Source organism: Octopus bimaculoides, chromosome 2, assembly GCF_046866305.1.
Source record: "Octopus bimaculoides isolate indiv1 chromosome 2, ASM4686630v1, whole genome shotgun sequence".
NCBI classification, from domain to species: domain Eukaryota; kingdom Metazoa; phylum Mollusca; class Cephalopoda; order Octopoda; family Octopodidae; genus Octopus; species Octopus bimaculoides.
The window spans coordinates 116,643,489-116,658,071 of NC_142929.1; the positions used below are offsets into that span (position 1 = coordinate 116,643,489).

Sequence of the window (14,583 nt, forward strand, 5' to 3'; positions counted from 1 at the left end):
CATGTGTGTTTTTGTTGGAAGCATCACTTTGAATACTTTTTCTAATGGAAATTGTTCATCTTCCTGCTGTACAAGCAACTTACCTAGGAAAGAAGTAATTCCAAATAAAAACCAAAACAGAATAGAAAGGTATCATTAGACTAAAAGCAATGAGGGGAGATGCATAGAAATGTTAAAGGACTAGGAAAAGTGGCAATACACTGTGAGGTCCATCCAGCCAAATGTTAGCAGAGAAAAGTGGGAGTAAAATAAGAATTTTCAACCTCACTACATTAAACATGTATAAGATGCTTATGAAGATTTTAATTTATTTTATTTTTGACATACTAGTCATCTGCATATTTATTGCTTGCAGAGTTTTAAACAAGAAAATAGAAACTCGAGTGAATACAAAACTACTTACGTCCATTCCACTGCCACCTGAAGCAGCTGCTCTAACACCACCTCCACCACCGCCGCCACCCCCACCATTATTATTGCCAACAGAAGAACCATATTCATTTGTCTACAGTAAAAATAGAAATAACACTTAATATGAGACAAATACCATGCGAATTAGTGAATCAAGAGGTTTAAAATTAAGAGTTTGTTAAAATTTGTTATTTACTACACTTAGCAAATTTTTATTGAAAATCTTTTATCAACCTGTTCACTTAACCTCATCAAAATTATTTATGCACCTGATTATAAAACAATCATGCACTTGAATGGTTGATATAATAGCTATATCAACCATTACATGTATATAATCATCATTGGAAATGTGCTGTGCGTGAGAAGACCCGGCAAGCCAAGTAAGATCGTTGCCAGTGCCCCTGGACTGGCTCTTGTGCGGGTGGCACATGAGATGCACCATTTTAAGCGTGGCCGTTGCCAGTACCGCCTGACTGGCTCCCGTAGGATTTTCGAGTGAGATCGTTGCCAGTGCCCCTGGACTGGCTTGTGCAGGTGGCACATAAAAGACACCATTTCGAGCGTGGCCGTTTTCGTGCGGGTGACAAGTAAAAGCACCCACTACACTCTCTGAGTGGTTCGCGTTAGGAAGGGCATCCAGCTGTAGAAACTCTGCCAAATTAGATTGGAGCCTGGTGTTGCCATCCGGTTTCACCAGTCCTCAGTCAAATCGTTCAACCCATGCTAGCATGGAAAGCGGACGTTAAACGATGATGATGATATTTATATTACTGCAGCATGAAAGGTGTTTATAAGCCATTTAAGAAACACAAAAAACATTAGATTCACTTCAACATTTAAATTTAATTTGCCAAAATATTTTCGTCGCTTTGAGACCATGACCTGTTCACTGACAAAATTCCGTGCTGCATCTCTTATATCACAGAATTTTGTCAGTGAACAGGTCACAGTCTCAAAGCGACGAAAATATTTTGGCAAGTTAAATTTAAATGTATAAGGGAATCTAACAGTTTTTGTGTGTTTCTTAAATGGCTTATAAACACCTTCCACGCTGCAATTGTTTTCGTTCTAGCATACGATCTCAGATCAGGTCGCTTGCTATGCAAGTACATCTCTGTAATACTTATATTATTTTAGACAGAAAAAAAACATACAGCTAAATAAGATGTAATTGATATTTAAGAATGATCACTGTAAGAGTGAGTCAGATATGAAATAAAATTTATAACTTACCATTGTACCATCTTTGTCTGCTAACAATTGCATAACCATATCCCTGGCTCTCTAAAATATACAAAAATCCAAGTTAGAAATACAACCAAAAGTAAAGTAAACATCATCTTTCTTTGCATTAATTGCAATTCAGACAACTTACCCCACATCTTGAAGGCTCTCCAGTGATACGTAATGGCTTGTCGTGTGCACTGGGTAGACTACTGTCCTGAATCATCACCATTTTCACATTAGCCTGGTCCTGTAACAAGAAATTACGAGAAATATTAACTATTAAGATTTCGAAATTAAAATACAAATTTATATATTTTGCACATTTATGTGAAATGTTTTCATTTCACTAACCTGTTAGTAAAACTGACAAGCATAAACCCTTGCATTACCAACCTGGTTGGATATCTTGGGTAATCTGCTTGAAAATGGCCAACCAAAATATCCTAGTCATTTATTTCAGTGCAAATCTCTTTAGTACATTTGTGAAAGTTACGAATTCTTGGAGAATTTTTTTTTCCCACATTGATTTTCCTAAGTGTTTCCTTACAGATGCCAAGTGGATATCAGATTTATGATGTCAAACAGCTGAGGCTGAATTCAAAGTATTTTTGAATAATAATAATAAAAAAAAAAACAAAAAGGGAAATATCTAAGAAAATATATGGCAAACATGAAAACCAAACGTGTGATTATGAATCAGACATTTCTTTTTCTGAAAATGAAACTATCTTAACAGTTTGGATAGTGATAATAAAAGGGGGGGAAGAAAAAAAAAAAAAACAATCAGAAATTTATGCCTGCACATAATAAAAATTTAATAACTGCTTATCTTAGTTATTTTTAAGGAAGATATTAGACCTAGTGACAGTCTTTCCAAGGAAACAAAACCATTGGATTTTTTAAATTTATTTTTTCCATTGAAGTGGCTGATTTACAAATATTTTATTTCAAATTTAATGTGGTTTGCATTAGGAAGGGCATCCAGCTGTAGAAACCAAGCCAAATCAGATTGGAACATGGTGCAGCTCTCAAATTGTTCAACCCATGCCAACATGAAAAACAGACATTAAAGGATGATGATGTGTGTGACAGATTTTGATTTTGAATCATTATATGTTAAAGGATGATGATGAGGTGTGTGTGTGTGACAAATTTTGATTAATTTCGATTGTGAATCATTATATGTGTTTCTGTGTATTTATATATGCGAGTGAGTTTATTTCATTTCCTAGTTTTCTTCAAAGACAAGTTCCAATATTTTGTTTTAACTTTATGATACACATTGTCTTCTATGCATTAAGCTCATCTGATACATGATCAAGTAATTTCCACAATTCTTCTCTATAAAAATTTGGTTGCATACCCATTGAGTATTAAATAATTCATTTTTTATGCTGATGTATAAATAAAAATTTTTCTTTTTCCTTTTACCTATAATTAGATTTGCTTTAAGACAAAAATTGTGCAACTGAATTAGCTAAGAACCTTTTGTTAAATTGGGTTCCAAAAATCACATTAATATCTTATCTTTTATTGGTTTCACTCATTTGACTGCAGTCATACTGGGGTACTGCCTATGAGGGCTTTAGTCAAACAAATCAACCCTAACTCTTATTTAAGCCTGGTACTTATCCTATCAGTCTCTTGCCGAACTGCTAAGTAATGGGGACATAAACTAACACCAGTTTTCAAGAGGTGATGGTGGACAAAGACACAAGCACAGAGATATATACATATATGACAGGGTTCTTTCAGTTTCCATCTACCAAATCTGCTCAACGCTTTGATCAGCTGTAGTAGAAGAAACTTGTTCAAGGTGCCATGCAGTGGGACTGAACATGGAGTCAGGTTTGGGGAGAAAGCTTCTTACCACACAGCCAAGCCAGCACCTATATAATATGTTGATAAATAAGAAAGCCTTGATTTATGAAACCAGTCTAAAATCATAAATATTTTAAAATTAAATTGAAATACCATAAGTAGTGTATTTTGGTTAGAAATATAGTAACGAAAAGGTTAAAGAGATAGTATTATTACTTAGAAATATACTATACATAACCATGCGTACTCAACAAATGCCATAATTCTTAGATATCTAGATTGATAAAATGTAGAAAGTTTCCAACTAAGAATGAAAATTGGATTTGACATTCCATTTGTAGGTATGCACATCAGTAGTAAAGTAGAATTTTTGCTATAAATACAAGAGAATGCTACTTAACTAGTAATCAAAATCAACCATAACCCAGTTGATATCATTTATGCACTAATTTTTAAAAAACAAATTACTTACTTGTAATTGGCGTATTGTTTCACCACCTTTGCCGATGATTAAGCCAACTTTATTGCCTGGAATCAGCATTTCAATAACATTTTGACCTTCAGGGACAGTAGTCTGATCTAAAGGCAGTGTTGCACTCTGTGCTTTGTCAACTATTTTTTGCATTTGCTGTTTACAGGCACTAAATAGAAACACAGAATAAGGTGATTAAATATGCATCAAACTATTAATTATAAGAATAAATTTTAATACATTTCATGTAAGTTGTTTTTGTATGCTATATTTCAGATAGTTGCATTAGGTCAACACCTAACTATTGTGGAGTATAAGACTATTTCTGAATTCTTAGTGATATTGTTTTCTCCTTATACAACATTTACACATTAACCAAATGTATATTCTACAAATGGACTTAACAGCATATGAAAAGTTTTCTGGCCTATGTCACATGAGAGAGATGTACAGCTTACAAACTGGAGAAGCAGACCATCTAGAATAGCAATCGTCATACTCCTTTTAATGATAGTGTTAGACAATTTGGTCTGATCTAACAGGTCTGAGGACTATATTGTGTTCCAGTATCTGCTTTAGTAAAGCTTCTATGGCTGGATGCTCTTCTTAATGCCAACCATTTGACAATGTACTAAGTGTTTTTTTTCAGGCCACCAGCACTAGTGAGACCATCATGCAGCTTGTAAAACTGAGATCCCCTCTAAGTGAATAACTGAATACAAACTCAGAGTACATGATAATCTGAGCATCCAGTCAATGGTGTACAAAGGTTGGTTATTAGGAGGACAGTCACAAATTCAGTGCAACAACCAAAATTACCTTAAAGCAACCGGATTTTAAGGCTACCACTCATGTTGACATGTACATGTGTGCTGAGTACAAAGGAGATGGATGAGACAATGAAGACTCTTCCCATGGCTGGTTAAAATGAATGGAATATGTTTAGTAGGGATACTACTAGCAGAAAAAGCAAGTATGTCAGAGTAAGTGACAAAATTAAGCTCACACTGATTCAAACTGATAACATCAATAACGATTTCTGCTCCTCTTTCAGTCATGAATTATAGATAAACTACAAATTCATTCTAACAAGTCTCTCTTACCCATCAAAAGCTATTTTATCAGTTGGTGTCTTTTCAAACAAATTGAACAAAAGAGGATAGCGACTCTGAGACGCATGGCATGAGAAATGAACCTTGATTTGCTAGTATGACAGAAAGAAAGAAAGAGACCCTTAAACACCCACGTTGAAAATGTGATATAACAATGCCATTGGTTCAAGAAATGATACTGGGATGCTGTAGCCGACAGGTAAGCAATTTTGTAAAAAGATTCACATGTTAGATGCAATTGAATACTTTTCTGATGCAGAATGCAATGATCTTATCAACAAATAACTCAATGATGTATCGTCTCTTCTGAATCAACCTCATGCCACCTACATTTGCTCCTACCATGGATGTAAAACTATAGTATGTATGTGTATTTTGCAGAAGTAAATTAATACAAGATAAAATATATTAAGATACCTTATTGCAGCTGGTGCACCTGTCAAAGAACAGACTCTGTCTGGCAAGCCTCCACTATCTGAAAATTACAGAAATAACTATTTATAATAACACAAACTTTTCTTGACTTATTAAGATAGAGTGGTGCAGAGTACCGTCTTTTGATCATTTTTCTTTTTTAAAGAAAAATGCCACTTCACAAACAAATATAGCAAATGCAAAAATATTTTTCAGTTCCATGTGTAATTACATTCTTCTTTGCAAAGAATAATTTTAAAATTTGTAAGGTTTTAAAATGCTTCAGCTGGATTACTATTTTCGACTTGTGTCAGATAATACTGAAATTTCAAAGTAAACAATCATATAACTGTCTTTCGAAAGAGGAAGATTATTCCAAGTTATTCAAGGTCTACTGACAAAATTTAGTTGACTACTAACTGAAAATTTAAGAGTAGTCTCATACTAAAAGTGAATTGTTAATTGAAAATTAAGAAATTTTGTTAAACGTTGACAATTTTCATTCATTTTTCAATAAAATTAATTGTAAACATGTATAACATTTACCACTAAAAGAATATGTAAACTAACTTAAAAAGAATCAAAAAAATCCCTACATCATAATCATCACAATATTTGCATTAAATATATATATATAACATTGAATAGCATATTTGGTAAAATGGTATTAAAAACGAAGCCCTGAAAAAGAATTGCATACCATTGCACATATATTCATTAAAACACCATTATCTAATTATCATAATCCATAAAAAAGAATAAAAATACTAATTAACTTTAATGCAGAAGCAAAACTATAAATAAATAAATAATGAACTGTTAAATGATTTGATAATCCTAACTACAAAACTGCCAACTTGTACAGCCTTGACATGTAAGAAAAATCCGGAAGTTTGTTTATTAATACTATTGTCTTAACAAATTGACTGCAATTTGATAACCATAAAATTGGCTTCAATTCACTCATTTGATTTTCTATAACAATTTTGTCAAAGAACATCTAATCTATTCTGTATTTCCTTGCCTTGTTCAGAAGCATCAACAGCACCACTGATATTTTTAGGGACAGGGACAACCAACCCACTCACTTTTTTCGTAGCCATTTCAGTTAAGGTAATTGTGGAAACAAAATTCTGTTGTCCATCTTTTCTCCTGAGAAAAATGTTTCATTTCTATGGACACCTCAATATTTCACACATCTCAGATTAGAAGCACGAGTTGTGTAAACACATTGTATATTTTCTAATGTGAACATGTAAAAGAGTAAAGCAATTCTTGCAAATGGTTCTGCCTACCCTATATATCCAAAGAAAACTAGGCGTCTTCAACCCCCAATTTGCAAAGATAATGGCCTGAACTGCTGATGGCTTACCTATACACATTTCAGTTGCATGTAGAGGAACCACTGATTATTAACTCATCTATATTAAATATATAATATAAAAATCTCTTTTTTCAAAACCCAGTCAAAATTTAATACTGAAGCATAACGTTGTAAACCCTAAGTCAATAGCTAGTTGCAGAAGTTTGTTACTTTAATTTGTAAATGTATTCGTGGTTTCTCTGAAATAATCTGCACACCTGAAATTCAATCGACTTGCACTCAAAATGAAGACTGAATTTTGCAAAGGTATTAATCTAAATTTTATATTTAGAAACATATTAAAAATAACAAAGATTAGGAACAAAACCCTTCAAAATCTATTTGGAATGCTGAGTAACAAGAAGATATTACTATCATAACTGAACCCCATTAGGCACACCAAGCAAGTGTAGACCCATGCAAACCTAGTTACATATTAAGAAACATGAAGAAATTTACCAACGAAGATTAAAACAGATCTTTTAATTGAATTGCAAACCCAATAATATATTTTAACATGCAATACAAACAAGATTCCAAAATATATCTATCACATTTAGAAAACAACATATAAAATTAGTTTGAAATTCAAAGCCTTTACTTGAAAAAAAGTCATTATTCATCAACAGTTTAACGAACAAAATCTACATTTCCTAGACCATAAATCAAGTATTAAATTTCATATCAAACAGTACTTTATGCAGTGTGAGTTGTAGTCAGCATATGATGATCTGGTTGAATCCAAATTTACAATGTATCTTAACCAAAGTGATTAAGTTACACAAGGAAATAATGTTAAGGATTCAATAATACTTTTCTTTTTATATGGAGATAATAGCGTAAGTTGGGAACAAGGTATTGAATGGGTATGGCATGAATAATGTGTGTATATTATAGTAAGTGAAGAGAATTTTCATAATGTTAATCTGCTTATATTAATACCCATCCACATAACTAGCTCTAAAGATGCCACCAGCTCATGCTGAAAGCTAAGCCAGGTTTTTCAAACATAAGCAACCTAATTATACACACATCATTGCATATGATGTAATGAAGGAGTTTGTATATGGTCACTAAACATGCTGGAAACCAGTCAAATCCCTTCATAACACATACTTCTGCTCAAAAAAGGAACATATTAAAGGATGTCCCAAGTTCTCTGCACAATGGAAAAAGATAAACCAATAATGTCTAGAAAACTTTTGATCAAGCCTAACCTGGAGCTGAACATCATTGCTTAAAACTCACTGAAAAACTTTGTGTCCTTTTTTCCTTCTATTTGAGACAGTGTTCAGGTGTTTTGAGAGATGGGGTATGATCATGCCCTTTGTGAGAACTGTGTAATTGTTCTGCATTAACTGTTTTAAATTAATGACAAGAAAATCATATGCAGAGTGGGAATCCAGAAGATTGATGACTTGGGATTGGAGGTGTGGACAGTATGGATAATGGTAAAAGGATAGGTAGACAGTATGAGGATAGGTAGACAAAATAAATTGGATGAGCCCAAGTTAAGTTAGCAGCACATGAGCAACACTAGTGGCCATTCTTTGGATGCAGTCTAGGATGTGTAGCAGTAGCACTATTCTGGGGTCTCAACTGAACTTTGTAAGGGGCTGGTAGTCATAATGGGGTCAAATATTTTCTAGATCTCAAGAGCAAGTGAAGTCTTTGCTATATTGAGGAAGAGTATTCTTCAAAAGAAATCCTCAGCTGTGATAAAGTCTGGCATTTTCGGCTACTTTAAGGGTTCTTGTTATATGCGCGTGCACACATGGAGTTAATGCTTTTTTGATGTGTAGTGATTGTGACCCTTCACTGTCAAAGAAGACAAAACTGGCATAAGGCCACAACAGAACAAGCAAGATCTCTATTCATTGAGTAAATGCAGATTTGGCATATTTGGGTTGCATGTGGATGCTGCCTAGGTGTAGAGGGTTAGTGAGGAGTGAATGATTGAGTGTTATGGAAGGTAATAGAAAGTAAAATGATAAAGCAATCCTTGAAGTATAGCAGAGCTCTATTGAAGTGCAATGGTAAGAAGCCATCGAGTCACGAGACAGGAAATAGATGGAACTGAGTACAACTGTGTTGTAAAACTTCCTTCAGCTGAATTCCACAGATGGAGAGATTTGTGAGATCAACAAAGCTGAGAGCTTTGCTAATTTTGAAGGCAGTATCAGTATTCAACTAATTTCTTGAGTGAGAGTGTGTTGGTTATAACTTGCTTTACAAAAGCCATACTAGGGCATTAAGGAGGGAGAGATGTTGAAGAAAATTGCCAACATGTACAGCCTTGACATGTAAGAAAAATCCTGAAGTTTGTTCATTAATGCTCCTGTCTTAATAACATGATGGCGCAATTTGAAGACCATAAAACTGGCTGTAAATTTACTCTTGATTTTCCACAACAATTTCTTCAAAGAACATCTAATCTATTCTGTATTTCTTTGCCTTGTTCAGAAGCATCAGCAGCACCACTGATATTTGTAGGGGCAGGAGCAACCAACCCACTCACTTTTTTTCCCCCGAGTCATTGAAAAAAATTGTTTGGCAGTGAAATAGGGTGATAGCTTGGAACACCAGAGGGTTTGCCCTTTTTGGGAAAGAAACTGTTATCTCTAAACACTCAGATATATCCCTGTAGAGTGAGCAACAAATTGAAGAGTTTGGTGAGGTTGAAGGTTAGGTCTGGAGCATATTGTTTGAAGATTATTAATGGAAAGAGGGAAATAATATTGCCAGGGTCAGTGGCCTCGACAATATTATGTCTTCAAAGTTTTATGGTCTTCAAATTGCGCCATCATGTTATTAAGACAGGAGCATTAATGAACAAACTTCAGGATTTTTCTTACATGTCAAGGCTGTACATGTTGGCAATTTTCTTCAACATCTCTCCCTCCTTAATGCCCTAGTATGGCTTTTGTAAAGCAAGTTATAACCAACACACTCTCACTCAAGAAATTAGTTGAATACATGTAGTGGAAAGGGATGGCCTTAGTTTTACCTAGTGTACAATTTTTCTCTATGAATGTACTACATACAGAAGCAAAGTAAAAGGTGCATTCAGTGAAATGGGTAGATCTTTTTGGTAAGTGACTAAAAAATATGGGCTGCAGTTAGAGAGCTGATGAGGATTTGCAAAGTGGCACGCAAGAGATGGCTGATGATGTAGTGCTGAGTAAGAGCCATCCAGTTTATAGGAGAAAATGATTTTTCTGAAAGCATTTTAGGCTGTACTTTTGTCTGAACTAATGCATCATCATCTTTCATTTTCAGATTAATTTTATTTTATTCCTACTATGTCACACTAATTTTTGCATATTTACATGAGTGATAATTTGGAGTAAATGTTTTAGTCTTATATGTAAACGGTCCTTCTCCTGCTAACCACACAAATAGAATCTACAGCGATAAAACGAAGGCAATTGAATTTTTATGAAAAATGGCCTTTTAGATGAAGAAAATGTTGCACCATATCATCATTGTGGTGGAGAAATGAATGAAGCTTGAAGAGAGAAAAGGGGCAAAATTTCCCCAATTTTTCCTTTAGAAATTGAAAAGTAAACTAAAAAGTAACCTAAAGTAATCACCCTTTCAGTTATAGATCACATGCCATTGTAGCACTGTCTGTTTTATTTATTCAACAAAGCAAACAGGAGAAAGTAGCATTACATACATTGCTTGGAGTGAACAACAACAGTAGTATGACCTAAGCTGATATGGTCAGTGTTCCAGCCATTTTGCCCGGCAAAGATTTATTATTACTTTTGCATTGTGCTATAGATGCCAATGTTATTAACCCAAGTTTTAATAACAAAATAGCTATGATACATGAAATTTCCACATGAGCATGACTTGGAAGGGATCATTACAGCCCGAATAAGTTCCTTTTAAGGGTTACTTTTCCCCAATATGGATCAGAGGACCAAGCCTCTTACACAATTCCTCTGGCATAGTTTCAATGGATGCGCTTAGTAATACTGACTACTTTACAGTACTCAGTACATTAGATAGGTGTTTTCTTTACATTGTTCTTTCATTTACCAACCACTTCACAAAGTGTACCTTGGAAGACCAAAGCCTCCATTCACTCAAAGCAGAAGATGAATAGAACAAAGAATACAAATGCAACAATTCAAAAACTCTAGGATGATAGGAGAGCGAACAATGGAAGAAAGATAGTGATAGGCAGCTAAATGCTGGGGTGGATAGATGGGATGATGCAAAAAAATAGTATGTGGAGGAGAATAATCTAAGTCACCAAAGAATAAAAAAAGGATAATGGGAAGTGAAGAGACTAAAGCATAGTAATGAAGGTTGGTGGTGAGTGTCAGAATCTCCCACCTTTTTTTAATGCAAATTTTTTTTAAATAAAAGACAAGTGCACAATTTTAAAGAAACTTCCAAAAAATGCCTTCATCCAATACATTTTTGCAGTAGAAATTATTTTTTTTCAAATGGCAATTTCTATATCTTATAGCCCAACCACTCTTGTTTCTCGCAACCAGATGCATTGTGCTACAGTGAGGACTTACTAAGAATAGCAAATTCTTTACGAACACTTTATTAGTGGATTTATTTTGCTAATGTGTAAATGTCTAACAAATTCAAAAATGTTTTGCTATTATCAATGTTTTCATTGTTAAGCCAGTACAATTTTGTTATATAATATGTGTGTGTGTGTGTGTGTGTGTGTGTGTGTGTGTTCTGAAACCATCCAATTCCAACAATGACTGACTGTTCACCCAAGCAAACCATTTGAAGATTCTATTGATGACACGAATAAATATTTCCGAAATATTTCCAATGCGGGTAATATTGGGGAAAAGGTAAGGAAATAATGAAAACAATGCACCATACATATATAAACCAGTTCCACAATGTAAACAATTTTTCAGGAACAAATCTGGAACCCACACAGTTGGGTTAGATTTTAAAAAAAAAAAGAAAAAAAGAAAAAAAAGAAAAAAGAAAAATATCAATAGAAAAAGAATTTAACATCTATATTCAAGTGCATTCAGTACATACAATACAAACAAGGATGCTGCATTAATAGTGATGAGGAAAAGATATTGCATTTATATAGCTACGAGAAAAAGATTCTTGCAAATATAGCAATGAAAAGTAATTCAACTACAGTTTTACCAAACTAAATGCCTGGAAAACAAATCTATGGAGAGTTGAAGATATTTTAAACTTCACATACATTTTAAATTTAGTGAAGGTTAACGTGATCATATTTTACTGAAACTGACAATGATGGGTAGCCCAAATCTGACACAATCCAGAAAACTGCCTTATTTTAAGAAAGAAAAACAACAGCAATTAACCATAGGCAAACATTCATTTTATGGAAATTACAATTCAGGTTATAATATAAATTTCCTTTTTACAATTATTAAAACTGTGAAAAGAGGAACCATGGCATATAAGGTTAGAGCCAACAGCAAAGAAATAACAGAAAGAAATAAAAACTCAGACAAATGAGAAAACATTCTATTTTTTAAAGAGATGATGAAATACAATTCTTTTCCCAATAAAACTTGTAAATATTGTGCACGACCAAAGCCAGTGATTACAGCATTCAAACCATCCAACATTTCTAATATCTAATTTCTTAATCATAAATGCTTCAATTCCTTTTGTAGGTCTTTAAAATTCTGTACCTAACAATTAATTAACTATACATCATTCTAAATACCAGCTTTTCAGAATCATTAGCAAATTATGTATTATGATTTAAAATTATCACATGACTTTAAGTGACCTGTGTACAGTTGTTAAAAATCAATAAAAAAAATATAAAAACTGTTTATAATATACTAGAAACGTATTAAACACCATAACTAGGGAGCAAAACTGATAGTAATCAATTCTACTGTTAGAGCAGCATATTACAAAACAAAATGTAAGATTTAAGAATTTTGTTAGAATTTATCAAGATATTTTTGCCAGAGACAGTTGATACCAATAAGTACAAAAAAGAAAAAAAGGAAAAAAAAATGCTCTAACTACAATATCCATTACTTTAAAAAAATACAGAAATTTACTTAAATATTTACAAAGAAAATCTGTGAATGAAAACGTTAAATTTTTTTTAAATACTTCTTTTAAATGCAGTTTTAATGATTGATCAATTAAGGAGGCAATTTTAAAACTAATAGTTTTGAAATAAAACAAACAAATGGAGGAAGGGAATCAATTTCTGAAATTTTCTTAATTATGAATTTATGACAGTTATGCCAAGCCAATTAGTAACAGTGTCTTTATTGTTGCTCTATATTGTATTTAAATTAAACCAAATTAACTGCTATTAAATAAGTTTTACCACACACAGTCATTGATAGAAAGGTGAGGGGAATTTACCGTAGAATTTTATGCAAATAAGTCACTTAGAAGCACACTTATAGCAAATCAGAACATGTAATTAATCTTATGCTTACAATTTAACCTGTAATCTTTACCAAAATATCAATATATAATTTTTTGTTTCACCTTTCTTTCAATGTTCACCTAATCTAAAAGGATTTCATATTCTACCATTTATCAAAAGGAAGGCATCCCCAACCACATTGCATAGTGACTAAGTCTATATCAAAATATCAATTTCAGTGGAAATCTATTTTGTGGTCAAAGGTCATTAGTGACAAGCAGTTTTCCATATCAATATTAGCCCATTTATTAAATATACCAATATAACCCTTATCCTGCAGAGAGATTTACAGATATATAAAAATATTAACAAAAACAAAGTGTATATATATATATATATATATATATATATATATATATATATATATATATATATATTGATTTTTTTTAATATGAAAATATTTTAACATTCAAAAAACATTCTCAAATTGAAAAACATTGCATCTGAATAAATTTTTATGTAAACTAACTTCTTAATTTAGAGGGTGATATCTTAAAATCCAGGCTGACCAATAATTCAATTATTCTGAACTTTATTATTACACCAGAACAAAAAAATAAATAAATAAAATAAATTTTAAAAAAGCCCATTAATTATACTTAAAATCCAAACAAATTTTGATTAAGATTCCAAACTACTTGTTTACACTATCAGGAGCTAACAATGGTTGTTAATTCCGCTAGAAACAAACTAGTTTGAAAATCAGCAGGATAAGGGTTAATGCCTTCCTGTAGGATGCTTTAGGGTAACTGATATGGTCAGGAGCTAAAAAACAAACCTACCTGGTGCTATTTGAATTTTACAACTCGTTTCTGCTTGTAACCTTGATATCTGTTCACCACCTTTTCCTATAACTAAAAAAAGGACATGGAATGGTTTTAAGAATAATTCTACCTTTCTCTATTAATTTCTAAGTGTAAAAACAACTATACAAAAGAATTATTTTATTAAACTACTAGAAAGATAGTAATCAATTAAGGATGTGCTGGAGTAAAATAAATTTTGGTAAATGACCATATAAAGTAAAGAAAGTTATATACCTCAAGATAAAAATAGACACTTTATTTTTAAAAGGAAATAGCCTGGTGAAATAAAAAGTCGACTTAAAAACCTCAAATCCTTTCACACTAAAATCAAATTTCAGAAACAAAGATATGAATAGGAAAAATAATTTTAGTTAAGCAGAATAGAAAGCTTGATAGAAATAGAACTCCATAATTGAAAACAAAAGACAGGAGAATAAAACAAAACAACGCAGATATGAAAACTGTATGGTAAGAGAATAATATTAAAATATATATGGTATATATATATATATATATAT

General features: G+C 32.6%; 1 protein-coding gene across 8 annotated transcripts in view; it reads right to left on the reverse strand.

Moving 5' to 3' along the window:
• LOC106879355 (far upstream element-binding protein 3) overlaps nucleotides 1–14,583 on the reverse strand; it is a 54,038-nt gene that overhangs the window by 13,702 nt on the left and 25,753 nt on the right. For 4 of the 8 annotated variants that reach the window (XM_014928870.3, XM_089347544.1, XM_014928871.3 and 1 more), the window contains 6 exons: nucleotides 14,042–14,113; nucleotides 5,464–5,521; nucleotides 3,935–4,103; nucleotides 1,790–1,888; nucleotides 1,648–1,698; nucleotides 404–505 (listed from right to left, as the gene is read on the reverse strand). In XM_014928870.3, the coding sequence (XP_014784356.1) occupies nucleotides 404–505; nucleotides 1,648–1,698; nucleotides 1,790–1,888; nucleotides 3,935–4,103; nucleotides 5,464–5,521; nucleotides 14,042–14,113 (551 nt within the window). The remainder of the gene's footprint in view (nucleotides 1–403; nucleotides 506–1,647; nucleotides 1,699–1,789; nucleotides 1,889–3,934; nucleotides 4,104–5,463; nucleotides 5,522–14,041; nucleotides 14,114–14,583) is intronic. The other 4 variants (XM_089347545.1, XM_089347547.1, XM_089347546.1 and 1 more) reach the window with 1 other exon arrangement.